Here is a 27,102-nt window from a genome sequence, read left to right as displayed (position 1 = left end):
GAGGAGCCTCTTAAAGAAGAAGTTACAGGTCTGTGAGAGCCAGAAATCTTGCTTGTTTGTAGGTGACCAAATACTTATTTTCCACCATAATTTGCAAATAAATTCATTAAAAATCCTACAATGTGATTTTCTGGATTTATTTTTCTCAATTTGTCTGTCATAGTTGACGTGTACCTATGATGAAAATTACAGGCCTCTCTCATCTTTTTAAGTGGGAGAACTTGCACAATTGGTGGCTGACTAATTACTTTTTTCCCCCACTGTATTTACAGTTATTATGCAACCAACCCTCTTTTTACATTGAGAAAAGGCTTGATATGGTTGTTGCACCCTAATCTGTTGGATCAATTCTGTTCAAAGTATATTCAGCTGATGAGTTTATTTTTAGTTTACTTATCTCATGGAGCAGTGTAGGCTCCTCAGAGGAGGGAGGGGAGGACCATCCTCTTCAGTGGATGTCATAAAAATAAAAATGGTAAAACATTAAAAAAGTTGTCATTTTTAGAAGAAACGATACTAATTATATTCACATGTCACCAAATAATTGATTAAAACACACTATTTTGCAAAGGAGGTCTACAGTAGCCTCAACAGCATGCAGTAGGGTAGCACCATGGTGTAGCCGGGGGACAGCTAGCTTCCGTCCTCCTCTGGGTACATTGACTTCAATACAAAACCTAGGAGGCTCATTGTTCTCACCCCCATCCATAGACTTACACAGTAATTATGACAACTTCCGGAGGACGTCCACCAACCTATCAGAGCTCTTGCAGCATGAACTGAAATGTTGTTCACCCAATCAAAGGATCAGAGAATTAATCTAATTAGTACTGAAAGCATAAGCTACAGCTAGCTAGCAGTGCAGTGCATAACATGTGGTGAGTAGTTGACTCAAAGAGAGAGAGAAAGACAATAGTTGAACAGTTTTGAACAAATTCATTTCTTCCAAAATGAAGGAGAAGCAAGAGAGAAATATATATATAGAGAGATTGTCATTTTTTTTTCAGTTTTACTTACTTAGCTAGCAAATGCAGCTAGCTAGTTTAGCCTATGGAAACACCCTGCTCAAACAGAGGGATGCTATATTAGCTAGCTGGCTATGACTATCCAACACAACACTGGAACTCTTCCAAGTCAAGGTAAGCTTTTGGTTTTACAAATGCATTGCCACCAGGGCCCGCCAGTGTAACTGCTTACATTGTAACATTACTGCATGATTGTAGTGTGTTTACTAACGCGTTACTTCTATTAGCTATACTGACTATGACGTTACTTTAGCTAATATGGTGACAACGATGTAGGCTGTGTGTAGCGGTTTGGCTTGGAAAGGTTTCGCCTGGTCACATACAACTGATGTGTTGTGCATTGAAGTCCACAAGCGAAGGGAAGAGGTGAGAGGAGGAGAGAGCTTGAATGCGAGAAGGAATACAACATGGCTGTGTGTTTACGTGTGATCAGGTGTGTATTCTTTCCGCCGGTTCTTTTGAAAAATGTTTCTTAAATGGAAGCAAACGGAACACCCTGTTTACGTGAGTGGAAAATCTATTTAGGGCAGTCAGATGTCAAGGATGTAGTAGGTGGGTGTGGTGGTGGAATCAGGCGCAGGACGCAGAAGTATATTCCAAAGACTTTAGTGAAAAATACTCACAGTACAAACACTAAATAGCCCGAAGGCGAAACTCCGCACGCAGGCGAAACAAAATACGCGCGCACAAACAGGTGCGACGAAAACACTCCAAACTATGGAGGAACAGCTCAACCGAGCAAAAGCACAATACGTCTGGCAACAACCAAGACAGTGGAAACAATAACACACAACACTAGGCAAAACACAACGAGAACTTATAGGACACTAATACACTAAACGAGAAACAGGTGTACAACAATCAGACAAAAGCAAACGAAGACAGAAACATACAACGGTGGCAGCTAGTATTCCGGAGACGAAGAACGCCGAAGCCTGCCCGAGCAAGGAAGAGAGGCAGCCTCGGCCGAAACCGTGACAGTACCCCCCCCTTGACGCGCGGCTCCAGACGTGCGCCGACTCCGGCCTCGGGGACGACCAGGAGGACGCGGAGCAGGGCGCGTCGGGTGCCCACGATGGAATTCCATCAGGAGAGACGGGTCCAAAACGTCTCTCCTCGGCACCCAGCACCGTTCCTCCGGACCGTACCCCTCCCACTCCACTAGATACTGGAGACCCCCCATCCGACGTCTCGAATCCAAGATGGACTTCACGGAGTACGCCGGTGCCCCCTCGATGTCCAATGGGGGCGGAGGAGTCTCCCTGATCTCACTTTCCTGGAGTGGGCCAGCTACCACCGGCCTGAGAAGAGACACATGGAACGAGGGGTTAATACTTTTATATTCAACGGGTAGTTGTAATTTGTAACACACCTCGTTCAACCTTCTCAGGACTTTAAATGGCCCTACAAACCGCCGACCCAGTTTCCGACAGGGCAGGCAGAGGGGCAGGTTTCTGGTAGAGAGCCAGACTCGATCACCAGGTGCGTACACCGGTCCCTCACTGCGGTGGAGATCGGCGCTCGCCTTCAGACGTCGGAGGGCCCGCTGCAGGTGGACGTGTGCAGCGTTCCATGTCTCCTCCGAGCGCCGCGCCCACTCATCCACCGCAGGAGCCTCGATCTGGCTCTGCTGCCAAGGTGCCAGAACCGGCTGGTAACCTAGCACACATTGAAAAGGGGTTAGGTTAGTGGAGGAATGGCGTAGGGAATTCTGGGCCATCTCGGCCCAGGGAACGTACCTTGCCCACTCCTCCGGCCGGTCCTGGCAGTATGTTCTAAGAAACCTACCCACATCCTGGTTCACGCGTTCCACCTGCCCATTACTCTCCGGGTGGTAACCCGAGGTGAGGCTCACCGAGACCCCCAACCGCTCCATAAAGGCTCTCCAGACCCTGGAGGTAAATTGGGGACCCCGATCAGACACAATATCCTCGGGTACCCCGTAGTGCCGGAGCACATGGGTGAATAGTGCTTCGGCGGTTTGCAGGACAGTAGGAAGGCCCGGCATGGGGAGCAAACGACAGGCCTTAGAAAACCGGTCCACAACGACCAGTATAGTGGTGTTCCCCTGTGAAGGAGGAAGGTCAGTAAGGAAATCCACCGAGAGGTGAGACCATGGTCGTTGTGGAACGGGCAGGGGTAGTAACTTACCCCTAGGCAGATGTCTAGGCGCCTTACACTGGGCGCACACCGAGCAGGAGGAAACATAAACCCTCACATCCTTCGCCAACGTGGGCCACCAGTACTTGGCACTAAGACAGTGCACTGTCCGGCCGATACCAGGATGTCCAGAGGAGGGTGACGTGTGAGCCCAATAGATCAATCGATCCCGAACCTCGAGCGGAACGTACTTCCGACCCTCAGGGCATTGCGGTGGACTAGGGTCGGTGCGTAACGCCCGCTCGAGTTCAGCATCGACCTCCCACACTACCGGTGCCACCAGACACGACTCCGGCAGTATGGGAGTGGGCTCCACGGACCTCTCCTCCGTGTCATACCGCCGAGACAGCGCATCTGCCTTACCGTTCTGTGACCCAGGGATGTACGTGATCTTAAATGTAAACCTAGTCAAGAACATATTCCATCTTGCCTGGCGAGGGTTCAGCCTCCTCGCTGCCCGGATGTACTCCAGGTTACGGTGGTCCGTCAAAATGAGGAAAGGGTGTTGAGCCCCCTCAAGCCAGTGCCTCCACACCTTTAGGGCCTGTACCACGGCTAACAGCTCCCTGTCCCCTACGTCATAGTTCCGCTCCGCCGGACTGAGCTTCTTAGAATAAAAAGCACAGGGGCGGAGTTTAGGTGGCGCGCCAGACCGTTGTGAAAGCACGGCTCCTAGACCGGCCTCTGACGCGTCCACCTCTACCTGGAACGGCAAAGAGGGATCCGGATGCGCCAGCACCGGGGCCGAGGTAAACAGGTCCTTCAGCCTCCCAAACGCCCTGTCCGCCTCGGCCGACCACTGAAGACGCACCGGACCCCCCTTCAAAAGAGACGTGATGGGAGCTGCCACCTGTCCAAAACCCCGGATAAACCTCCGGTAGTAATTCGCAAACCCCAAAAACTGCTGCACCTCCTTCACAGTGGTTGGAGTTTGCCAATTAAGCACGGCCGACACCCGGTCTACCTCCATCTTCACCCCTGACGCAGACAACTGATACCCCAAAAAGGAGACCGACTCCTGGAAAAACAGACACTTCTCTGCCTTAACATACAGGTCGTGCTCCACCAGCCTCCGCAACACTCTGCGCACCAGGGCCACATGCTCGACACGGGTAGGCGAGTACACGAGAATGTCATCTATGTACACAACCACCCCCTGCCCCTGCATGTCCCTGAAGATCTCATCCACGAATGATTGGAAAACTGACGGAGCGTTCATCAACCCGTATGGCATGACCAGATACTCGTAATGGCCCGAGGTGGTACTAAAGGCTGTCTTCCATTCATCGCCCTCCCTGATGCGTACCAAGTTGTACGCGCTCCTGAGATCTAATTTAGTGAAGAAACGCGCCCCATGCAATGACTCAGTCATGGTCGCAATCAGCGGGAGTGGATAACTGTACTTCACCGTAATCTGATTGAGACCACGATAATCGATGCATGGGCGTAAACCACCATCCTTTTTCTTCACAAAAAAGAAACTCGAGGACGCAGGGGAAGTGGAAGGCCGTATGTATCCTTGTCTCAGAGATTCGTCTATGTAAGTCTCCATAGCTTTCTTCTCCTCCTGAGACAGAGGATACACATGGCTCCGTGGGAGCGCAGCTCCTGCCTGGAGGTCTATCGCACAATCTCCCTGCCTATGGGGCGGCAACCGCGTCGCCCTCGCCAAATCCCCATACTCAGGAGGAACGTGCAATGCGGGCACCTGGTTTGGACTCTCCACCGAGGTAGCCCCTACGGAAACGCCCAAACATCGACCCACACACTGGGCAGACCACTCCATCAGAGCTCTCTCCCGCCACGAAATAGATGGGTTGTGGGTACTTAACCAGGGCATGCCCAGCACCACCGGATACGCAGGCGAGTCGATTAGAAATAACTGAATCATCTCCTGATGACCCCCCTGCGCACACATCCTAAGTGGCGCAGTGACCTCCCTGATCAAGCCCGCACCCAACGGACGGCTATCTAGGGCATGAACAGGGAAAGGGACATCAACAGGGAGAAGGGGAATCCCTAAGGCTAAACAAAACTTCTTATCAACAAAGTTCCCAGCTGCGCCTGAATCTACCAGCGCCTTATGCTGGGAATGAGGTGCTACCTGTGGAAAACGCACAGGTATACAGAAATGTGCAACAGAGAGCTCTGGGTGAGTGGGGCGCCTACTCACCTGGAAGGAATCCCCAGTGCGGGACCTGTCGTTGTCTCCCCTAGGAGGCCATCCCCAGCACCTAGCCGCGGTGTGTCCTCCCCGACCACAGTTGGTGCAGGAGATGGACCCACTTGTAAGCCGACCCCTCCTCTCTCTAGCGCCAGCGCCCCCGAGCTCCATGGGGCACGGCTCGGAGGCGCTGGAGGGTGAAATGGACGGACCCCCCTCGGAACGTCCGCGGGTAGCTAGTAGGTTATCCAGCCTGATGGACATGTCGACCAACTGGTCGAACGAGAGGCTGGTGTCCCTACAGGCCAGCTCCCGACGGACGTCCTCGCGAAGACTACATCGGTAGTGATCGATGAGAGCCCGCTCATTCCACCCTGCATCCGCCGCTAGAGTACGGAATTCAAGAGCGAACTCCTGGGCACTCCTCCTCCCCTGCCGGAGGAAGACCAGACGCTCCCCCGCCGCTTTCCCCTCCGGAGGATGGTCAAACACCGCCCTGAAGCGGCGGGAGAACTCGCCGTAGGTGATGGTGTCCGCGTCGATCCTCCTCCACTCCGCGTTGGCCCATTCCAACGCCTTCCCGGAAAGGCAGGAGATCAGGGCGGACACGCTCTCATGTCCCGAGGGCGCCGGGTGCACGGTGGCCAGGTACAGCTCCACCTGGAGAAGGAATCCCTGACACCCGGCCGCGGTCCCGTCGTAGGCTCTCGGGAGCGAGAGTCGAACTCCCCTGGGTTCCGGAGCGGGAACGGGCTGACTGGCCGATGGTGCTGGCAGAGAGGATGGCGGTGGAGGTGTTCCCCAGCCTCGGTTGGTGGTGATCACCTCCTGCAGGGCGGACCCCATCTGCAGGATCTGGTCACTCTGTTCCCGGACCTTTTCCTCCAGCGTCGCCTGGGCTGCTGCGGCTCCTGCTGATTCCATACTTGATGGTGTGTTATTCTGTCAAGGATGTAGTAGGTGGGTGTGGTGGTGGAATCAGGCGCAGGACGCAGAAGTATATTCCAAAGACTTTAGTGAAAAATACTCACAGTACAAACACTAAATAGCCCGAAGGCGAAACTCCGCACGCAGGCGAAACAAAATACGCGCGCACAAACAGGTGCGACGAAAACACTCCAAACTATGGAGGAACAGCTCAACCGAGCAAAAGCACAATACGTCTGGCAACAACCAAGACAGTGGAAACAATAACACACAACACTAGGCAAAACACAACGAGAACTTATAGGACACTAATACACTAAACGAGAAACAGGTGTACAACAATCAGACAAAAGCAAACGAACACAGAAACATACAACGGTGGCAGCTAGTATTCCGGAGACGACGAACGCCGAAGCCTGCCCGAGCAAGGAAGAGAGGCAGCCTCGGCCGAAACCGTGACATCAGAACACCACAGAGAGCTGTGATACAGGATACAACTAAAAGAAAACAGTGTGAGAGGCTAAAACACCCACAATAGATTCATATTTACAGTTATTATGCAACCAACCATATTTTTTTACATTGAGCATAGCCTTGATATGGTTGTTGCACACTGAATATGTGGGAGGAAGTGTTGTAGAAATGTAAGGACAAAAACATAAATGCAAATCAAACAATTACTCTATATGAAAGTAGTTGAATGTTTTATTTGATCTAAAATGCACAACAGTATCAATGTAAAAATTAGCAATGAAAAAGCCACAGTCATACATACATACAGTGTAGAACACACAAAATCAATGCAAGTTATTAAAGAGGAAAAGTTGACGTTTCAGTCCATGTTTTGGCGTCTCACCCCAGAGTACACAGTATCTCTCTCCATGGCGTTCCCCTGTCTCCCGGCCTTCAGTTTCTGGTGGACGACGTTCAGAGCGGCATAATGGAGTGTGTCAACATCTTGATCCTGAGAGCAATAGAAAAAATCTAAGTCCAATATTTGGTATTAGACTAAACATTGCGGTATTGTGAAACAAAACTATTTTAATATTTTTATCAAAGGAAAAATACATTGATTCAGCAACAGCTAAACAAGTGTTAGGTCAGGTTACCTGGTTATCATGACTGGGGACAGCAGGAGCACTTGGCTGAGGGTGCGTTCCTTTTAATCAAACATAAGAATCAATATAATCATCATCATCATACAATGAAGAGCCTTTATGACCAACTTTGACCAAAACATGTAAAATAATGTAATTCTACCAACAATTAATAAGCATACTGTATCTTGGACAATAATATTGCTTACCTGTGCACTTACTCATCTTGTACAAAACACATGTAAGGACAATGATGAGGATGACACACAGACCCAACGCTACAACCAGGAAGTATGTGAACAGAAGATGGTCCTCCTTACAACCATCTGTGAAATATCAAATAGGGACAGAGACACTGAGACACTGAGGGATAAAGCCTTGACAATGTTTAAGACACCAACAAGACTCTACCTGATCTGAGAGTCATACTTTCTTCTCTCAGATACAAAGATATCTGAAGGATATAGAAAAAAAGTATCTGAATGATATAGAAAACAAAGATATCTGAATGAAAGAGAAAAACAAAGATATCCGAATGATATAGAAAACAGAACTAAATGATACCTTGCCTGCAATGTAAAGAACATTGATTATAACAAAACAGAATGTCAGAAGTATTACTTACGGTCAATGTCAAGCTTGGTCCCGTTCCCAAACAGTATCTCCCCACATGAGGCCACAGCACAGTAGTAAGTCCCAGCATCAGAGAGGCTGAGGTTCCTCTTGGGGAGGTTGTAGACACAGCTCTGTGTAGGAGACCCAGCATCAGAGCTGTTCTCACACTGATCACCCCTGTCTCCATGGGTGTAAATGATTCCTGGATGGGATTCTCCTGAGCCATGTCTGAACCAATAGACACTGTGTTCTCCTACACAGGTCTCAGTGTGTATTGTACAGTTCAGAGTCACAGAGTCTCCTAGCTGGACTGATTTAGACACAGACTGCTGTACAACTGTCTTGCTGTTGGACTCTGAACCTGAAAATAAGTATCATGTCAGTAAATATTTTGAATATCCAAAACATCCCTACCTAAAATGTTTTAACCATGATAGGATCTCATTTTGATAATACTTAACCCATAAGAGTCTATTTTTTGTACATGTATTTAACCCATTATTTTTTTAACTAAATAATCTAAAAAGCTCAACTGGGAGGGTGGGGGGTCGGGGTGGGGGGGGGGGGGGGGGGGTTCTATTAAGCTATATGGAATTGTTTTAAGAAGGTCATACCAAGGATCATTTTGCTATTTGATTTTGAATTTTAAGACCCCTTGAAGTATAAAAAAAAATATATGAAACAATTATTTGATGGAAAATTGTATTTGGCATTACTGCTATTAGGCCATACAAACACATTGAATAACAGATTCACTGCATGGAACAACAGATAGTCCCCCAAAACATAGTCTAAAGGAAGTTTGTTCTGAAGTGTCTGTCCTATATCTGAGAGATATAAGAAAGATCAGGAATGTTTTTATTTGTTTTGTACCTGTATTTAACCCCATATTTTTGGCACTAAACAGTCTCCATATTTTTTCAACTGGTTCAGGGGACATTCAGATGAGTCTAGAGCAAATCAACCGACACGTACGTTTTTGTGATAGTCTCACCTTTCTACAGAGGGGTCATATTAGTGTGTAGCCCAAACTGTTCAGACGCTACAGACAGAAGTTGGCAGATCGGCTGTACCGACTGCAGACGAGTCCCAAGACGCTTGTGGGGGTTGTAGAGCAAAACGGAGAACACCATCATGTTCCTGAGAGTCTCATCTTTCCATCATTTTTGGGATGTCTCATGGTCTGACAAACACTGCAGATATCTCTAGCTTAAACTGAAGGATTTGTATGGGTATTTTTTATGATGCTAATTAGATTTCCGCAGGGGCGCAGACATCAACCTTTTATGTACATTTGATTGTCACAATAATTCAATTTCCTTTAGCTATTCTTCTACACTCTTCATGTATAATCTAAGATTTTTAACAATCTGAAAATAAGAATTATTTCTGTACCTTTTACAATGAGAATGGTTCCTTCTCCAAACTCCATCTTGTTTCCATAAGTGCTCCCACAGTAGTATGTGGCTGAATCAGAGAGTTCCATGTCTGAGATCCTTAGGTGATTTTTTCCTTTGTCACTTTCCACTGAGAAGCGAGGGTTACCCATAAATTCATGGTAAAATACAGCGTCACTGTCATACTTAAAAAAATATGTTGACATGAGCCGAGGAATATTTCCAAAGGGTTGCTTGTACCAGGAGAATATTACTGCCATGTCACCTTCATAGAAACAGTGCAAAGTCACTGTGTCTCCAACATTGGCTGACGTGAGACGAATGGCTGAGGATTGTGCTGCAGCTGGAACATGATCTATAACACACACAAAAAAACATTTATTTCTTAGCTACTCACATATATTAGCCATCACATAATAAAAAATGCAATTATTCTATGTGGATTGCTTGAAATGGACTGTAATATCAATACCCAATGTATTTTGTTATGGTACACATCACACAAGCAGAGAAATCAAATTAAATGTGACTTACCCATTTGTTTAAGGAGGAGAAATATCATACACAGTGTGAACATCTTTGAAAGTATCATCTTGAGTGGAAAAAGACTACCCATGTGTACAACACTTCAACAATGGGGTTATTGGTGATTGGTCGAACTGAAGGCGTCATTTTTGTTGACGCCTCATTCAGACAACCATTGGTCTTGTATTGTACCATAACTCCTGAATGGTCTTGCAAGAAATTGTGGTTTGTAGTTCTCACATTCACTCTCGCCGTACCTGTGTGGAAATTATATTTTCTGTTTGTTTACCACTTGTGTTCTCACAGTTACTTTTTTAGGTTCACTTGATTTAGGCTATCTTGTCTCAATTGCACTTGTTAAGATACATCAAGTGCCCCTAAAGTTAACAAATACTAGTTTGACCAAGTCATTTAACAGTTACAGTACATCAGATGAGAGGATAAAACAAGTCTATTGTATGTCAGTCTCATTCCTCATCATTCACAGAAACATGCACTAACTGAAGTGTAACACCTAAGAGAGCATGCCTGATTGGAAACCTCAGCCAATCACTCTCTGGTGAATGTTGTTCTCATAGGAGGCAATCTATCAGAAGGAGGTTCCTCCTCTTTTGGTCTTCTTACAGAGGACCCTGCAGTAGTCTTTGTGCTTCACAAGAAATGTCTGATTGCGAATGTACTGAAAATTCTCCCATGACATCATCACAAACTTGTCCCTCCCCCTGGACTGAGATTGTTAAATTAGAGGGTTCAAACAGATTTAATTAGCAGTTCCTTGTGGTTTGGAACTGATTTCAGATAACTATACATATATTCAAGTAAGTTTATGGCTGCAAACTGTCAGTGGCAACATGAACAACAGGTAAAGATTGTAAGAACAACAGACTTACATCAAATAGACGTCCTGCTGAAAACCACAAGGAGACACAGAGTGCAGGTAGCAGGGTAGATACGGCCTCATGTTGCTTAGAGCAGACCGCAAGTACCTGTGAACTGGTTCTATGTGTGGTAGGTGGGTGTGAGTGGCCTGATATCAAGACGTCTGAAAGAGGACAAAACATTTCAGAGGAGAGATGACTTGAAGAAATAGGTTGTGTGCCTTACTTATGTAAAGACTTCCTGGAACTCAATTTATAAACTACACTCACAAACACATATCATTGTCTTCATCATATCGCTCTACTACCTGTTTCATTTTTAGTGATTGTGGCTCATGATTACTTATTTGACATAAGTAGTAATGATCCTATGAGGAGGACAGTCTGACCTGTCTGATATATCCTTCTGGCTATTCTATGAAGCTGAAATTGATTTATAACATGTTATAAATGTGTAAAACTATTCTTTACATTTAAACTGCAGAAATCGGTTTTCCGTTAAAACGATTCCATGTGAATTCACAATGCAGCTACGCTGCTGCCAGCAACGGTTTGGGTCTCACGGTGCATCCCTTTCAGATGGCTAAGTATTGCACCTGTACTACTATTAGTGTACCTCAATTCCACCTCGCAAAGTTAGCATTTCCTTCTCATTTAACTTCTCAAATTAATGTCATACAGGACTTTGCTGCTGTCACTTGCCTTTCTCTGCAATTTTTACAACTGTTAATGACTTTGACGTAGTGGTGGAGACTCGTCGCCAAAATAATTGATCCCTCGACTTCCGACTTCCGCTAGGAATCGACTCCTAAGATTCAGTATTTTTGGAACGGAGGAGACTGATTAGTTGCTGTACTTCTGATGCCCGTACATATTGTGATGTATTTCATTACACCTTACGTAATCTTTACGGAGTCTTTCCCCGCTATACGGAACGGACAAGTGTAGTGTTTCTAAAGCAAAATGGAGGAAAGCCTGTCTCTCGTCAGAGATCACATTTATTTTGGGAGATTGCAAAATATGACCTTTTCATTCAAGACAGGGTAAAGATATTGTTTCAGGTGATAATAAAACATGTTTTGTTTAGATACTCTTTTCTCGAGCTAGCTTGCACTGCAGAGCAGCTAGCTAGCTAGCTAAAAGTTAGGCTAGTGACCTCTACCTAATAATTATCATCAAAAACAAACATCATTATCATCACAAAAAACTTAAACGGGAGGCAACAGTCATATAATATAATTGACTTAATAGCAAATGTGTATTTTTTAACATTAGTATTGAAAACAGTACTCACTTATAGAAATGGGTAAATGTTTCAAGTTGCTAGCTTTCCCATAAAGTCATCACCGAAAACCATATACTTTCATCTTCTTCTGTGGTTTGGTAACTTTCTGTTCTTCAATGGACTCTGGCTGGACTGAAGACGACGCAAAGTTTGGAAAACTTCTAAGTATGCCATGTCCATCTCGCAACGGAGCCTTCAACTGCATGGGGCGTTGCGATTCCACTCCGTTGTGGACGTCCCCATTTAAATGCATGACAAACAGTGCAACATAACGGAGTTCTTATGGGTAATAAGAACGAGGCTTGAGAACACAAACACTTGCATCTTTCAAAGCGAGCTAGCGAGGCACGGAGAGAGAGGGAAGGCGGACAGACAGTCATGCAGACAGAGTCAGAACCGTGCACTAGGCCTATCTATAGCAAAATCAAAAGCTGTATTTCGCAATGGAATGCTGTAAATCACAATTTTTTGGCTTGCAATGTCTAGCAACTTCAGTAAAGCAGGGCCTATCATCAATGAATAGGCTAGGATATTCTATATGCAAAACACCGAAGAATGAACACACTCGCATCATTAGTGAAAAGAAAGAGCAGGCAAGCCAGTGTGAGGCAGTATCGCATTAGTGGAAACCAAGGCTATTCTATGGACCGGTCTGCAGACTTTTTGTAGCAGGTTAAGAGAACTTACGCAGCCGGTTATGATAATTAAAATGGCAGGTTAGGAGTATTAACATGGCAGGTTATGAAAATTAAGTTAAGGTTAGGAAAGGGTTAGCTAAAATGCACAAAAAAAATTGTTGGACCACTATTTCTACTAGACACATGAGATTCCACAGGAAAGTGAGTTCAATGATTGTTCATCAAATTAGTGAACATTTTGACCACTTCTACAAGTTGCTGCCAACTCTACTGTTGAGGCAGTCATGGGGACTTCCATAATAGTACACTGCTTCTCCCTATTGAAAGACAGATGAACTGCAGTCCTTCATTGTGCACAGATACATACACTATATATACAAAAGTATGTGGACACCCCTTCAAAATAGTTGAGTCGACTATTTCAGCCACACCCGTTGCTGACAGGTGTATACAATTGAGCACACAGCCAGGCAATCTCCATAGACAAACATTGGCAGTAGAATGGTCTTACTGAAGAGCTCAGTGACTTTTAACGTGGCACCGACATAGGATGCCACCTTTCCAACAAATCAGTTCGTCAAATTTCTGCCCTGCTAGAGCTGCCCCATTCAACTGTAAGTGCTATTATTGTGAAGTGAAAACGTCTAGGAGCAACAACGGCTCAGTCGCAAAGTGGTAGGCCACACAAGCTCACAGAACAGGACCTGCCGAGTGCTGAAGCGCGTACAAATAGTTTGTCCTCGGTTGCAACACTCACTACCGAGTTCCAAACTCCCTCTGGAAGCAACGTCAGCACAATAACTGTTCGTCGGGAGCTTCATAAAATGGGTTTCCAAGGCCGAGCAGCCACACACAAGCCTAAGTTCACAATGCGCAATGCCAAGCGTCGGCTGGAGTGGTGTAAAGCTCGCCGCCATTGGACTCTAGAGCAGTGGGAAACGTTTTCTCTGGAGTGATGAATCACGCTTCACCATCTGGCAGTCCGACGGACGGATCTGGGTTTGGCGGATGCCAGGAGAATGCTACCTGCCCAAATGCATAGTGCCAACTGTAAACGTTGGTGGAGGAGGAATAATGGTCTGGGGCTGTTTTTTATGGTTCGGGCTAGACCCCTTAGTTCCAGTGAAGGAAAATCTTAATACTATAGCATTCAATGACATTCTAGAGGATTTTGTGTTTCAAACTTTGTGGTAACAGTTTGGGTAAGGCCCTTTCCTGTTTCAGCATGACAATTCCCCAGTGCACAAAGCGAGGTCCATACAGAAATGGTTTTCAAGATCAGTGTGGAAGAACTTGACTGGCCTGCACAGAGCCCTGACCTCAACCACATCAAACATCTTTGGGATGAACTGGAACGCCGACTGTGAGCCAGGCCTAATCGCCCAACATCAAATGCCCGACCTCACTAATGCGCTTGTGGCTAAATGGAAGCAAGTCCCCGCAGCAATGTTCCAACATCTAGTAGAAAATCTTCCCAGAAGAGTGGAGGCTGTTATAGCAGCAGAGGGGGGACCAACTCATATTAATGCCCATGTTTTTGGAATTAGATTTCCGACGAGCAGGTGTCCACATACATTTGGTCATGTACTGTATGTAGGGTGAACAGGGGTGAAGCATTACTGAGAGGGTATGTGGGGGAAACACCTACAGAGTGAAAGTCAGTCTTATCCCTGTCATTCATGTACTAACTCAAGTGTAGGCTACTAGTTGAGTATTTAGTAGGGGTGTACCTAGTGGGTAGGCCTATTGGCTGTAGCCTAGCTTACATTGATACAAGTTCTACTTTAAACTCTGTAAACAAATGATTGTAGTTTGAACTAATTAAACCTATGATCTTGTGACAAGATACAGGCTACATGGCATACAGTATATAAGTGGACTGCGTTGCTAATTGTCTTGGTTGTGAACAACAATGAAAGAATGAGAGAAAACAGTCTGACACCACATAGACATCCTGCTGAAAACCACATAGAGACGCAGGGTATGTAAAAGGCAAGCAGGCCTGTCCAAAGCGTAGAGACGGCCTTGTTTTGTGCTCACAGCAGACCACAGTGTACAGGTACCTGTGAACATCTCACTGTGTGGGTGCAAGCATGGGTGGGTTTAGCATTTATCAGTAGGTTGGGTCTGCAGAAGCCCTCTGCACACATTCATACAGACATACTGTATGTACAGAACACAAGAGAAGGAACAAGTATATTTTAGTCAGTATCAGTTGTTTAAATTGATATTTATTGATGCTAAAAGAAGCAACATACTCAGGGATTTCAGAAGAGCAATTTAATCAACTGACATCCAACTTTTTAAACAAGGTCGAAGGTCATTAGATACAAAAATGCTATATGAAACAACTCAGCAATCTCAATAAATACATTTTACAGTTTAGTCATTTAGCAGACGGTCTTATCCAGATTGACTTACAGTTACTGAGTGCATACATTTTTTTATATTTTTTTAATTATTTTTTTATACTGGTCCACCGTGGGAATCGAACCCACAACCCTGGTGTTGCAAACGCCATGCTCTACCAACTGAGCTACACGAGACTAAATACTAATTTTCAATACATAGTGATGATATTTCCAACATTTACTCCAAAACCGAAAGTCAATCGACATTTGTCTAAGATTTATTTATTTCCTGGTGGTATAGATAATGATGAAGATGGTCACACAGCAGAGGAGAACTCCAGTTCTTATGATGGAGAGAAGGACCAGGATTCTCATCTGGGCAGTAAAGTCACAACCCTCAAAGTCCAGTGTGGTCCCGTTCCCACAGCACAGTAGTAAGTCCCAGCATCAGAGAGGTTGAGGTTCCTCTTGGGGAGATTGTAGACACAGCTCTGTGTAGGAGACCCAGCCTCAGGGCTGTTCTCACACTGATCACCCCTGTCTCCATGGGTGTAAATTATTCCTGGATGGGATTCTCCTGAGCCATGTCTGAACCAATAGACACTGTGTTCTCCTACACAGGTCTCAGTGTGTATTGTACAGTTCAGAGTCACAGAGTCTCCTAGCTGGACTGATTTAGACACAGACTGCTGAACAACTGTCTTGCTGTTGGACTCTGAACCTGAAAAGAAGTATCATGTCAGTAAATCTTTTGAATATCCAAAACATCCCTACCTAACATTTTTTTAACCATGAAAGGATCTCATTATGAGATTACTTAACCCATAACAGTCTATTTTTTGTACATGTATTTAACCCATTATTTTTGGAACTAAATAATCTAAAAAGCTAAGCTGGGGGGGGTGGGTGGGGGGTGGGTTCTATTAGGCTATATGGAATTGTTTTAAGAAGGTCATACCAAGGATCATTTTGATACCAAGGATCATTTTGCTATTTGATTTTGAATTTTAAGACCCCTTGAAGTATAAAAAAATATATACAATTATTTGATGGAAAATTGTATTTGGCATTACTGCTATTAGTCCACACAAACACATTGAATAACAGATTAACTGCATGGAACAACATATAGTCCCCCAAAACATAGTCTAAAAGAAGTTTGTTCTGAAGTGTCTGTCCTATATCTGAGAGATATAAGAAAGATCAGGAATTGGTTATTTTTTGTGGAGGATGTAGAGCAAAACGGAGAACACCGTCATGTTCCTGAGAGTCTCATCGTTCCATCATTTTCGGGATGTCTCATGGTCTGACAAACACCGCTCTAGCTCTGTCACCTTTCACCGCAGATGCGGAAGAGCGACATAGGCGGATGCGGTGGATTGAGACTCATCCAATGCAAATAAACAGATATCTCTAGCTTAAACTGAAGGATTTGTATGGGTATTTTTTATGATGCTAATTAGATTTCCGCGGGGGCGCAGACATCAACCTTTTATGTACATTTGATTGTCACAATAATTCAATTTCCTTTAGCTATTCTTCTACACTCTTCATGTATAATCTAAGATTTTTAACAATCTGAAAATAAGAATTATTTCTGTACCTTTTACAATGAGAATGGTTCCTTCTCCAAACTCCATCTTGTTTCCATAAGTGCTCCCACAGTAGTATGTGGCTGAATCAGAGAGTTCCATGTCTGAGATCCTTAGGTGATTTTTTCCTTTGTCACTTTCCACTGAGAAGCGAGGGTTACCCATAAATTCATGGTAAAATACAGCGGCACTGTCATACTTAAAAAAATATGTTGACATGAGCCGAGGAATATTTCCAAAGGGTTGCTTGTACCAGGAGAATATTACTGCCATGTCACCTTCATAGAAACAGTGCAAAGTCACTGTGTCTCCAACATTGGCTGACGTGAGACGAATGGCTGAGGATTGTGCTGCAGCTGGAACATGATCTATAACACACACAAAAAAACATTTATTTCTTAGCTACTCACATATATTAGCCATCACATAATAAAAAATGCAATTATTCTATGTGGATTGCTTGAAATGGACTGTAATATCAATACCCAATGTATTTTGTTATGGTACACATCACACAAGCAGAGAAAATATAATTAAATGTGACTTACCCATTTGTTTAAGGAGGAGAAATATCATACACAGTGTGAACATCTTTGAAAGTATCATCTTGAGTGGAAAAAGACTACCCATGTGTACAACACTTCAACAATGGGGTTATTGGTGATTGGTCGAACTGAAGGCGTCATTTTTGTTGACGCCTCATTCAGACAACCATTGGTCTTGTATTGTACCATAACTCCTGAATGGTCTTGCAAGAAATTGTGGTTTGTAGTTCTCACATTCACTCTGGCCGTACCTGTGAACTGGTTCAAGTAAGTTTATGGCTGCAAACTGTCAGTGGCAACATGAACAACAGGTAAAGATTGTAAGAACAACAGACTTACATCAAATAGACGTCCTGCTGAAAACCACAAGGAGACACAGAGTGCAGGTAGCAGAGTAGATACGGCCTCATGTTGCTTAGAGCAGACTGCAAGTACCTGGGAACTGGTTCTATGTGTGGTAGTTGGGTGTGAGTGGCATGATATCAAGACGTCTGAAAGAGGACAAAACATTTCCGAGTAGAGATGACTTGAATAAATAGGTTACTTATGCAAAGACTTCCTTTAACTAAATAGTTTTTTATTTGTAAATGATTTTACATTTCTAATAACCTGTTTTTGCTTTGTCAGAATTGGGTATTGTGTTTAGATTCTGTGCTTCCAACTTTGTGGCAACAGTTTGGGGAAAGCCCTTTCCTGTTTCAGCATGACAATGCCCCCGTGCACAAAGCGAGGTCCCTACAGAAATGGTTTGTCCAGATCGGTGTGGAAGAACTTGACTGGCTTGCACAGAGCCCTGACCTCAATCCCATTGAACACCTTTGGGATGAATTGGAATGCCGACTGTGAGCCAGGCCTAATCGCCCAACACCGACCTCACTAATGGTCTTGTGGCTGAATGGAAGCAAATCCCTGCAGCAATGTTCCAACATCTAGTGGAAAGCCTTCCCAGAATGTACAGTTCAGAATCACAGAGTCTCCTGGCTGGACTGACTCAGACACAGACTGTTGGAGAAAGTGAAAACTAAAGTAAAACTAAGGTGTGAGTGAAATACAGTGGGAGAAAAAAGTATTTAGTCAGCCACCAATTGTGCAAGTTCTCCCACTTAAAAAGATGAGAGAGGCCTGTAATTTTCATCATAGGTACACGTCAACTATGACAGAAAAAATGAGATTTTCTTTCTCCAGAAAACCACATTGTAGGATTTTTAATGAATTTATTTGCAAAATATGGTGGAAAATAAGTATTTGGTCAATAACAAAAGTTTCTCAATACTTTGTTATATACCCTTTGTTGGCAATGACACAGGTCATACGTTTTCTGTAAGTCTTCACAAGGTTTCACACACTGTTGCTGGTATTTTGGCCCATTCCTCCATGCAGAACTCCTCTAGAGCAGTGATGTTTTGGGGCTGTCGCTGGGCAACACAGACTTTCAACTCCCTCCAAAGATTTTCTATGGGGTTGAGATCTGGAGACTGGCTAGGCCACTCCAGGACATTGTAATGCTTCTTACGAAGCCACTCCTTCGTTGCCCGGGCAGTGTGTTTGGGATCATTGTCATGCTGAAAGACCCAGCCACGTTTCATCTTCAATGCCCTTGCTGATGGAAGGAGGTTTTCACTCAAAATCTCACGATACATGGCCCCATTCATTCTTTCCTTTACAGGGATCAGTCGTCCTGGTCCCTTTGCAGAAAAACAGCCCCAAAGCATGATGTTTCCACCCCCATGCTTCACAGTAGGTATGGTGTTCTTTGGATGCAACTCAGCATTCTTTGTCCTCCAAACACGACGAGTTGAGTTTTTACCAAAAAGTTATATTTTGGTTTCATCTGACCATATGACATTCTCCCAATCCTCTTCTGGATCATCCAAATGCACTCTAGCAAACTTCAGACGGGCCTGGACATGTACTGGCTTAAGCAGGGGGACACGTCTGGCACTGCAGGATTTGAGTCCCTGGCGGCGTAGTGTGTTACTGATGGTAGGCTTTGTTACTTTGGTCCCAGCTCTCTGCAGGTCATTCACTAGGTCCCCCCGTGTGGTTCTGGGATTTTTGCTCACCGATCTTGTGATGATTTTGACCCCATGGGGTGAGATCTTGCGTGGAGCCCCAGATCGAGGGAGATTATCAGTGGTCTTGTATGTCTTCCATTTCCTAATAATTGCTCCCACAGTTGATTTCTTCAAAACAAGCTGCTTACCTATTGCAGATTCAGTCTTCCCAGCCTGGTGCAGGTCTACAATTTTGTTTCTGGTGTCCTTTGACAGCTCTTTGGTCTTGGCCATAGTGGAGTTTGGAGTGTGACTGTTTGAGGTTGTGGACAGGAGTTTATACTGATAACAAGTTCAAACAGGTGCCATAAATACAGGTAACGAGTGGAGGACAGAGGAGCCTCTTAAAGAAGAAGTTACAGGTCTGTGAGAGCCAGAAATCTTGCTTGTTTGTAGGTGACCAAATACTTATTTTCCACCATAATTTGCAAATAAATTAATAAAAAATCCTACAATGTGATTTTCTGGGGAAAAAAATCTCAATTTGTCTGTCATAGTTGACGTGTACATATGATGAAAATTACAGGCCTCTCTCATCTTTTTAAGTGGGAGAAATTGCACAATTGGTGGCTGACTAAATACTTTTTTTCCCCACTGTATCTGTCTTCGTTTCCTGCCTTTTTGGGAGAGCCCTGGAGTGGGCCAACGCGGTGTGGAACGAGGGAGGTGCCGCGTTGGAGGACTACGGGGAGTTTGCTCGCCTCTTTCGGGCCTTTTTCGATCACACGCCTGAGGGTCGAGAGGCGGGCGAACGACTGGTCCATTTGAGGCAGGGGACGAGGACCGCACAGGACTACGCGCTGGAGTTCCGGACGCTGGCAGCGGGGTTCCGGGTGGAACGAGCGGGCCCTGATCGACCATTTCCGGTGCCACCTAAGGGAGGATGTCCGACGGGAGCTAGCCTGCCGTGATGCCATGCTTTCGTTCCATTTGTATTTGCCAAGGTGGAATATTTCCCTTGTGATGTTTCGTTTTGTCGCTGGGTGCGTTTTATTTATGTAAACTGAATAAACTCTGGACTTCGGTATTTTACCTTCTGCGCCTGACTCCTTCATTCACACCTCGTCACAGAAACAAAGATATTCAAGTATGCTACATTTTTTTTTTTTTAATTATTTTTAAGGCTGTTCTCTTGCTACGATCATTCAGTCTGATATCCTGAAGACATTCACCCAAGGATATACAGTACATTTGCAATGCCTCATGTCAGGTGAAGTTGGAAACTACTACGGGTTCAAACTGACAGTGGGACAAGCTCCAGTGATGATTGTATCTATTTATGCTCACTCTGGAAGTCCAACATTTTATAGGGAGTTTGACAACAACCCTTGGTTTGCTGCAGAGAAGAACAGGGACAGTTCCCTTTCAGTCGGTCACTCGGTATAACATACTATGGGGAGTCAATTACCAATCATATTCACCTGAAGAAAACTAAAAACACACCCAACGGGCCAATGAATGCAGAGGCCGCCCTCGGAAGCCCCGCCTTCCTGGCTAAAACACCAGTGCTCGCATTCATTTCCTAAATTCTTCGCTCTTCAGTTCGCCTGAAGGAGAACATGTCACGCAATTTACAAATATTTCCAATTTAGATGTCTGTTAGTGGGGAGAGAATTCTCGTACCCCTAGTTGCGAGTTCGGGTCTTGGTATCAGTCTTTGTGTTTCCTAAAAGCTAGCTACTTTCTGCTCTGCTTGTGTAGCTAATGCTTCCTTGCTTGGGTAGGATTTGTGTTTGCTAAAACCCTACCACTTCTGCTCTGCTTGAGTAAGATGGCCAGTGGTAAGAGTAAGTTCAAAAAGGCTAAACAGCCGGTTTTGAGACTCAGACCGTGCCCTAGGGCATGTGATTTAATAATGAAAATTAAAGATACTCACAAGTGATGTCCTGTTTGCCTGTAACTGTGTTACAGTGGCCTCAGGGCTGCCGGAGATGGGGAGAGGGGGGCTGTTTGTGGTCGGAGTTGTTTCCCGCCTGTAATGCAAGGGACTGGAGTTCAATTCCCTGATGGGCATCCCAGCCAAGCAATGGCTAGCTGGATGGGTTCTCTGCTTCCCTGAAGGTGTTTGGGAACTACATTCTGGAAAGGATGTGGTGTCTCTGACTGGTTCATGTTTTTTTTTGTGCCTCTGCCACAGATATTGCGGCCTGCGGTATGGTTCTCCTCTCCTTCGCAACTTGGTGTCTAGGTTGGGGAAAGTTTTACCACCTGTCATGACTGCGGTAAAGCGTCGCTTGACTCTTTTTCAGTTTTTTGACCTGGAATAACTCACATTCAGCCAAAATGCATGAATGTGGAACTGTTTTATAGGGCCGTGGCTAGCTTGCATGCCTGGTCTCGGAGGCCAACAGAGAGGCTAATCCCAGTCCTTTGCTTCTGAATAGAACATGGCTGGTTCCGGTGGACTTGGTCACAAATAGCCTACCGGAGCGGGGAGAATGTGTTTTGGGCGAGACAATTTCCCCGAACTAGTGTTTGGCTCAGCTATGGAGTCCATGCAGTCCCGTTCCGAGGACAAGCGAAAGCAGGAAGTAGCAGTCATTTCTTGCTGCGTTCATGTCATAGTGGGAACTCGTGGAATACGACCTTCCTGCTGGGAAAATGCACGTAAATGCTAGTCCAACTCTTGATTATGACTAGGAGACTCTGGTATGATATCTGGACCCCTGTTTTTTTTCATATGCGGAGCATCAATGTCATGCACCGCTGAGAATGACAAACAGGGCCACGTTTTTGGGCTGTCAATGGTGACAATGTGTATTTAGCATTTTGGTCATTTGATGGACGCTCTTATCCAGAGCGACTTGCAGTAGTGAGTGTAGATGACAATGTATGGGAGGTTGGCTGCGTGCTCCACCCAGTGGAGGGCATGCAAGATGTCCCCGTGTGTGTGTCCTAGCATCTGTTTTAAGAGAGGAGATTTCCTCCCTTCTTTGGAAGCGAGCTATTCGGGTGATTCCTGTGTCGGAAGTACAGAGCGGTTGGTACAGCTGGTATTTTCTAGTTCAGGATGAGTTGCATCTCATCCTGGACTTGAGTGGTTTGGACAAACAACTCAAGGTGCTCACGCATTGGTGCGTCCAAGCGATTGGTTCATGTCCATTGATCAGAGCATGCATATTTTTGTGTGGCTATACATCCTCACCACAGAAGGTTTCTGAGGTTTCATTTCGAGGGTGTGGCTTACGTGTTCCTGGTCCTGCCTTCAGACACTCCCTGTCACCCGCACCTTTGCTATGGTGGCGAGGCAGCTTTGGCACCGTCCTGTGTCAGGGGATCAGAATATTGGCCTGTCTGGATGATTGGCTGGTCATAGCGGAGTTGAGGGATCAGGTGAATCTTCACACTGTTTTCTGATATTTGGTCTCTGGGTTCATGGTGACTCACAGGTAAAGTTGTCTGACACGTTCAGTTTTCTGGGTCTCGTTCTGGACTCGGTTCCATTAACTCCTTGGAGTAGCCCGCGACTGCTGTCACAGTGAGTTCCCATGGGCCGGGTAATGTCCCGAAAGGTGATCGCAACAGAGTCATCCTCACTGGGATGGGGAGCACTGTGTGTGGGCTACTCGGAAAGGGGGGTTTGGTCGACAGCGCTAAGGGTGCTGCAAATCAATTACTTGCAGCTACCTGCAGTTTTTCTGGCATTTTCTTCCGATATTGGAGGGGCAGCATGTGTTGGTAAGGTCTGACAACAGGACGGCGGTGACGTAGAGAGTGGTCTCTCTCTCTCTCTCTCTCTCTGTCTCTCTCCCTCTCCTGAACCTGGCCCGTTATCTGCTCATAAGGAGCAGTGTGCATTTCTTGTCACTCAGCCCGACATACCTTTCCGGATCTCTCAATGTGGGTGCGGATCTACTTTCCTCTCTCAATGGAGTGAAGACTTCACCCCTCGGTGGTTGCCCAGATATGGGATCGGTTCAGCAAGGCCAATGTAGATCTTTACGCATTGCGAGAAAAAGCGCTTTGTCTCCTGTGCTTCTCAATGAGGGATCTGGACGATCCGTAGGGAACGGATGCTTTGGTGCATCAGTGACCTCGGGCTCGGCTTTATGCTTTTCCTCTTTGGAGAGGGTCCATCAGGAGGGTCTGTTGTTGATTTCTGGGGGCTCTCCGTTGGCCGAGACAACCCTGGTTCGCAGAGATCATCCGCCTGTTAGGCAGGGACCCGTGGAGAGTTCCGTGTCGTCGGTATCTTTTGTCCAAGGTGCACAGGAGTGTTTGGCATCCACGACCACAATATGGAATCTTTGGGTTTGGCTGAAATTGACGGCTAGGGGTTTACCCTCGAATTTGATTACGACTATACAGTTGGCGTGAACGCCCTCTACGAGGGGGTTGTAAACGTATAAGTGCAGTGCGTTTGAAGGTTGGTGTCAGATTAAAGGAGTTTCTCCTTTTCAGAGCTCTATTGTGGTGTTCTTGCAAGAGCTTTTTGAGCAGGGCTTTTCCTTTTCTACATGGATAGTTTATATGGCAGCCATCTCGGCGTGTCATGTAGGGATTGATGGCTCTACCCCGGGGTCTCATCCTCTGGTGGTGCAGTTCCTGAAAAACTAGCATCACTCAGACCAGTGTCTAAGCCTTTGGCACTGACCTGGGACCTGGCTTTGGCCCTGGCTACTCTGTGTGAGCCTCATTTTGAAACATTGGAGTCTGTGGACCTGGAGGTCCTTTCCCACTAGTCTGCCCTGCTCATGGCCATTGTGGAAATCTCCACGCGCTATAAGTACACCCTCCCTGTTTGGAGTTTGCGACTGGCGACTCCAAGGTGATGTTACGTCCTAATGCAGCTTTTGTTCCTAAGGTTATGCGTATATCTTACAGGTTTCTAGCTTTCGAGGTGTTACCCTTTTCATCTCCTCCGTTTGCTTCTAGTGAGCAACGATGGTTGAGTGGCCTGTGACTATTGCGTGCTCTGCGAGAGTATATAGATCGGCGCTCTGCGCCCGTATATAGATCAGCTCAAGGATATCTGCGTTTGTCACCAGCTATTTGTCTGTTTTGCTAATCCATTTCGGGGTAAGGTACTTTCTAAACAGCGTCTTTCTCTTTGGTTTGTGGAGGCTATCTCCTTGGCGTATGACAGCAAAGGGCAATGTTTGCATAGCGGTGTGTGTGCTTACTCCACTAGGGGTGTGGCAGCTTCTTGGGCATTGTTCAGGTGCATAGCGATTGGTGATATCTGTGCTGCAGCAAGTTGAAGTTCACCACATGCCTTTGTGAGGTTTTATCGCTTGGACGTAACTGCTCCCAGTCTGGCTCATAGTGTTCTTCTGGCTGTGTCTGGGAGTTAGGAAGAGCACTGGTTATGCACTCTTATCCGGGTTACCACAGTTTCCCTGTGGGTTTGAGCCTTGGGCTGCCATGGTTCGGCGATGAGGCAGCGTGCAAATGCGCATTATCAAGTGACAGCAGGTGCCCTGTTGTTTTTTTGGACTCCTTGTGTGAGTTCAGGCATTCCAGACTCCTCAGGAGCCTTTTTGGAACCGGTAGGGTCTATGGACTTGTTTGTGATCGAAGTTAGGCAGCATTATGTCCAGGTTACCACAGTTTCCCTGTGGATTCCCTTCAGCAGCCTTCAAATCAAATCAAATTACTTACTTACAAGCCCTTAACCAACAATGCAGTTTTAAGAAAGAATACAAAAAAATACTACAAATAATAAGAAATAAAAGTAACAAAGAATTAAAGAGCAGCAGTAAAATAACAATAGCAAGGCTATATACAGGGGGTACCGGTACCAAGTCAATGTGCGGGAGCAACGGTTAGACGAGGTAATTGATGTCATATGTACATGTAGGTAGAGTTATTAAAGTGACCATGCATAGATAATAAACAGAGAGTAGTAGCAGCGTAAAAGAGGACGGGGACGGGGACGGGGGGGGGGGGGGGGGGGCAATGCAAATAGTCTCAGTAGCATTTGATTAGATGTTCAGGAGTCTTATGGCTTGGGGGTAGAAGCTGTTTAGAAACCTCTTGGACCTAGACTTGGCGCTCCGGTACGGCTTGCCGTGCGGTAGCAGAGAGAACAGTCTCTGACTAGGGTGGCTGGAGTCTTTGACAATTTTTAGGGCCTTCCTCTGACACCGCCTGGTATAGAGGTCCTGGATGGCAGGAAGCTTGGCCCCAGTGATGTAATGGGCCATACGCATTGCGGTCGGAGGCCTAGCAGTTGCCATACCAGGCAGTGATGCAACCAGTCAGGATGCTCTCGGTGGTGCAGCTGTAGAACCTTTTGAGGATCTGAGGACCCATGCAAAATCTTTTCAGTCTCCTGAGGGGGAATAGGTTTTGTCGTGCTCTCTTCATGACTGTCTTGGTGTGCTTGGACCATGTTAGTTTGTTGGTGATGTGGACACCAAGGAACTTGAAGCCCTCAACCTGCTCCACTACAGCCCCGTCGATGAGAATGGGGGCGTGCTCGGTCCTCTACTTTTTCTTGTAGTCCACAATCATCTCCTTTGTCTTGCTCACGTTGAGAGAGAGGTTGTTGCCCTGGCACCACATGGCCAGGTCTCTGACCTCCTCCCTATAGGCTGTCTCGTCGTTGTCGGTGATCAGGCCTACCACTGTTGTGCCATCGGCAAACTTAATGATGGTGTTGGAGTCGTGCCTGGCCATGCAGTCATGAGTGAACAAGGAGTACAGGAGGGGAATGAGCACGCACCCCTGAGGGGCCCCCGTGTTGAGGATCAGCGTGGCAGATGTGTTGTTACCTACCCTTACCACCTGGGGGCGGCCCGTCAGGAAGTCCAGGATCCAGTTGCAGAGGGAGGTGTTTAGTCCCAGCGTCCTTAGCTTAGTGATGAGCTTTGAGGGCACTATGGTGTTGAACGCTGAGCTGTAGTCAATTAATAGCATTCTCACATAGGTGTTCCTTTTGTCCAGGTGGGAAAGGGCAGTGTGGAGCGCAATAGAGATTGCATCATCTGTGGATCTGTTGGGGCGGTATACAGATAGGAGTGGATCTAGGGTTTCTGGGATAATGGTGTTGATGTGAGCCATGACCAGCCTTTCAAAGCACTTCATGTCTACAGACGTGAGTGCTACGGGTCGGTAGTCATTTAGGCAGGTTACCTTAGTGTTCTTGGGCACAGGGACTATGGTGGTCTGCTTGAAACATGTTTGTATTACAGACTCAGACAGGGAGAAGTTGAAAATGTCAGTGAAGACACTTGCCAGTTGGTCAGCGCATGCTCGGAGTACACGTCCTGGTAATCCGACTGGCCCTGCGGCCTTGTGAATGTTGACCTGTTTAAAGGTCTTACTCACATCGGCTACAGAGAGCATGATCACACAGTCGTCTGGAACAGCTGATTCTCTCATGCATGTTTCAGTGTTACTTGCCTCGAAAGCGAGCATAAAAGTGGTTTAGCTCGTCTGGAAGTCTTGTGTCACTGGGCAGCTCACGGCTGTGCTTCCCTTTGTAGTCTGTAATAGTTTGCAAGCCCTTCCACATCCGACGAGCATCTGAGCCGTTGTAGTACGATTCGATCTTAGTCCTGTATTGACGCTTTGCCTGTTTGTTGGTTCGTCGGAGGGCATAGCGGGATTTCTTATAAGCTTCCGGGTTAGAGTCCCGCTCCTTGAAAGTGGCAGCTCTACCCTTTAGCTCAGTGCGGATGTCGCCTGTAATCCATGGCTTCTGGTTGGGGTATGTACGTACAGTCACTGTGGGGACGACATCATCGATGCACTTATTGATGAAGCGAGTGACTGATGTGGTGTGCTCCTCAATGCCATCGGAAGAATTCCGGAATATTTTCCAGTTTGTGCTAGCAAAACAGTCCTGTAGCTTAGCATCTGCTTCATCTGACCACTTTCTTATTGAACGAGTCACTGGTGCTTC

General features: G+C 46.0%; 2 protein-coding genes across 2 annotated transcripts in view; both read right to left on the bottom strand.

Annotated features, from left to right (window-relative positions):
- Positions 1 to 7,108: 7,108 nt before the first annotated feature.
- Positions 7,109 to 27,102, bottom strand: part of LOC311132566 (uncharacterized protein) — a gene marked incomplete at both ends in the record, with an annotated part of 291,847 nt that continues 271,853 nt past the window's right edge. Inside the window, 4 exons of the mRNA XM_084165826.1 lie at positions 7,109 to 7,240; positions 7,386 to 7,435; positions 7,583 to 7,699; positions 7,999 to 8,349. Coding sequence (XP_084021952.1) covers positions 7,109 to 7,240; positions 7,386 to 7,435; positions 7,583 to 7,699; positions 7,999 to 8,349 — 650 coding nt within the window. The remainder of the gene's footprint in view (positions 7,241 to 7,385; positions 7,436 to 7,582; positions 7,700 to 7,998; positions 8,350 to 27,102) is intronic.
- Positions 15,434 to 17,256, bottom strand: LOC311131831 (uncharacterized protein; the record flags this gene model as incomplete). The annotated part of the gene is made up of 3 exons (XM_084164960.1): positions 17,203 to 17,256; positions 16,666 to 17,022; positions 15,434 to 15,783 (listed from the first exon to the last, which is right to left on the bottom strand). Exons 1-3 carry the CDS (start codon positions 17,243 to 17,245, stop codon positions 15,434 to 15,436), a joined length of 750 nt encoding a protein of 249 aa, XP_084021086.1. The 5' UTR covers positions 17,246 to 17,256.

Source organism: Coregonus lavaretus (genome assembly GCF_964263955.1).
Source record: "Coregonus lavaretus genome assembly, chromosome: 7".
NCBI classification, from domain to species: Eukaryota; Metazoa; Chordata; class Actinopteri; order Salmoniformes; family Salmonidae; genus Coregonus; species Coregonus lavaretus.
This window is presented reverse-complemented; position numbering and strand designations above follow the sequence as displayed.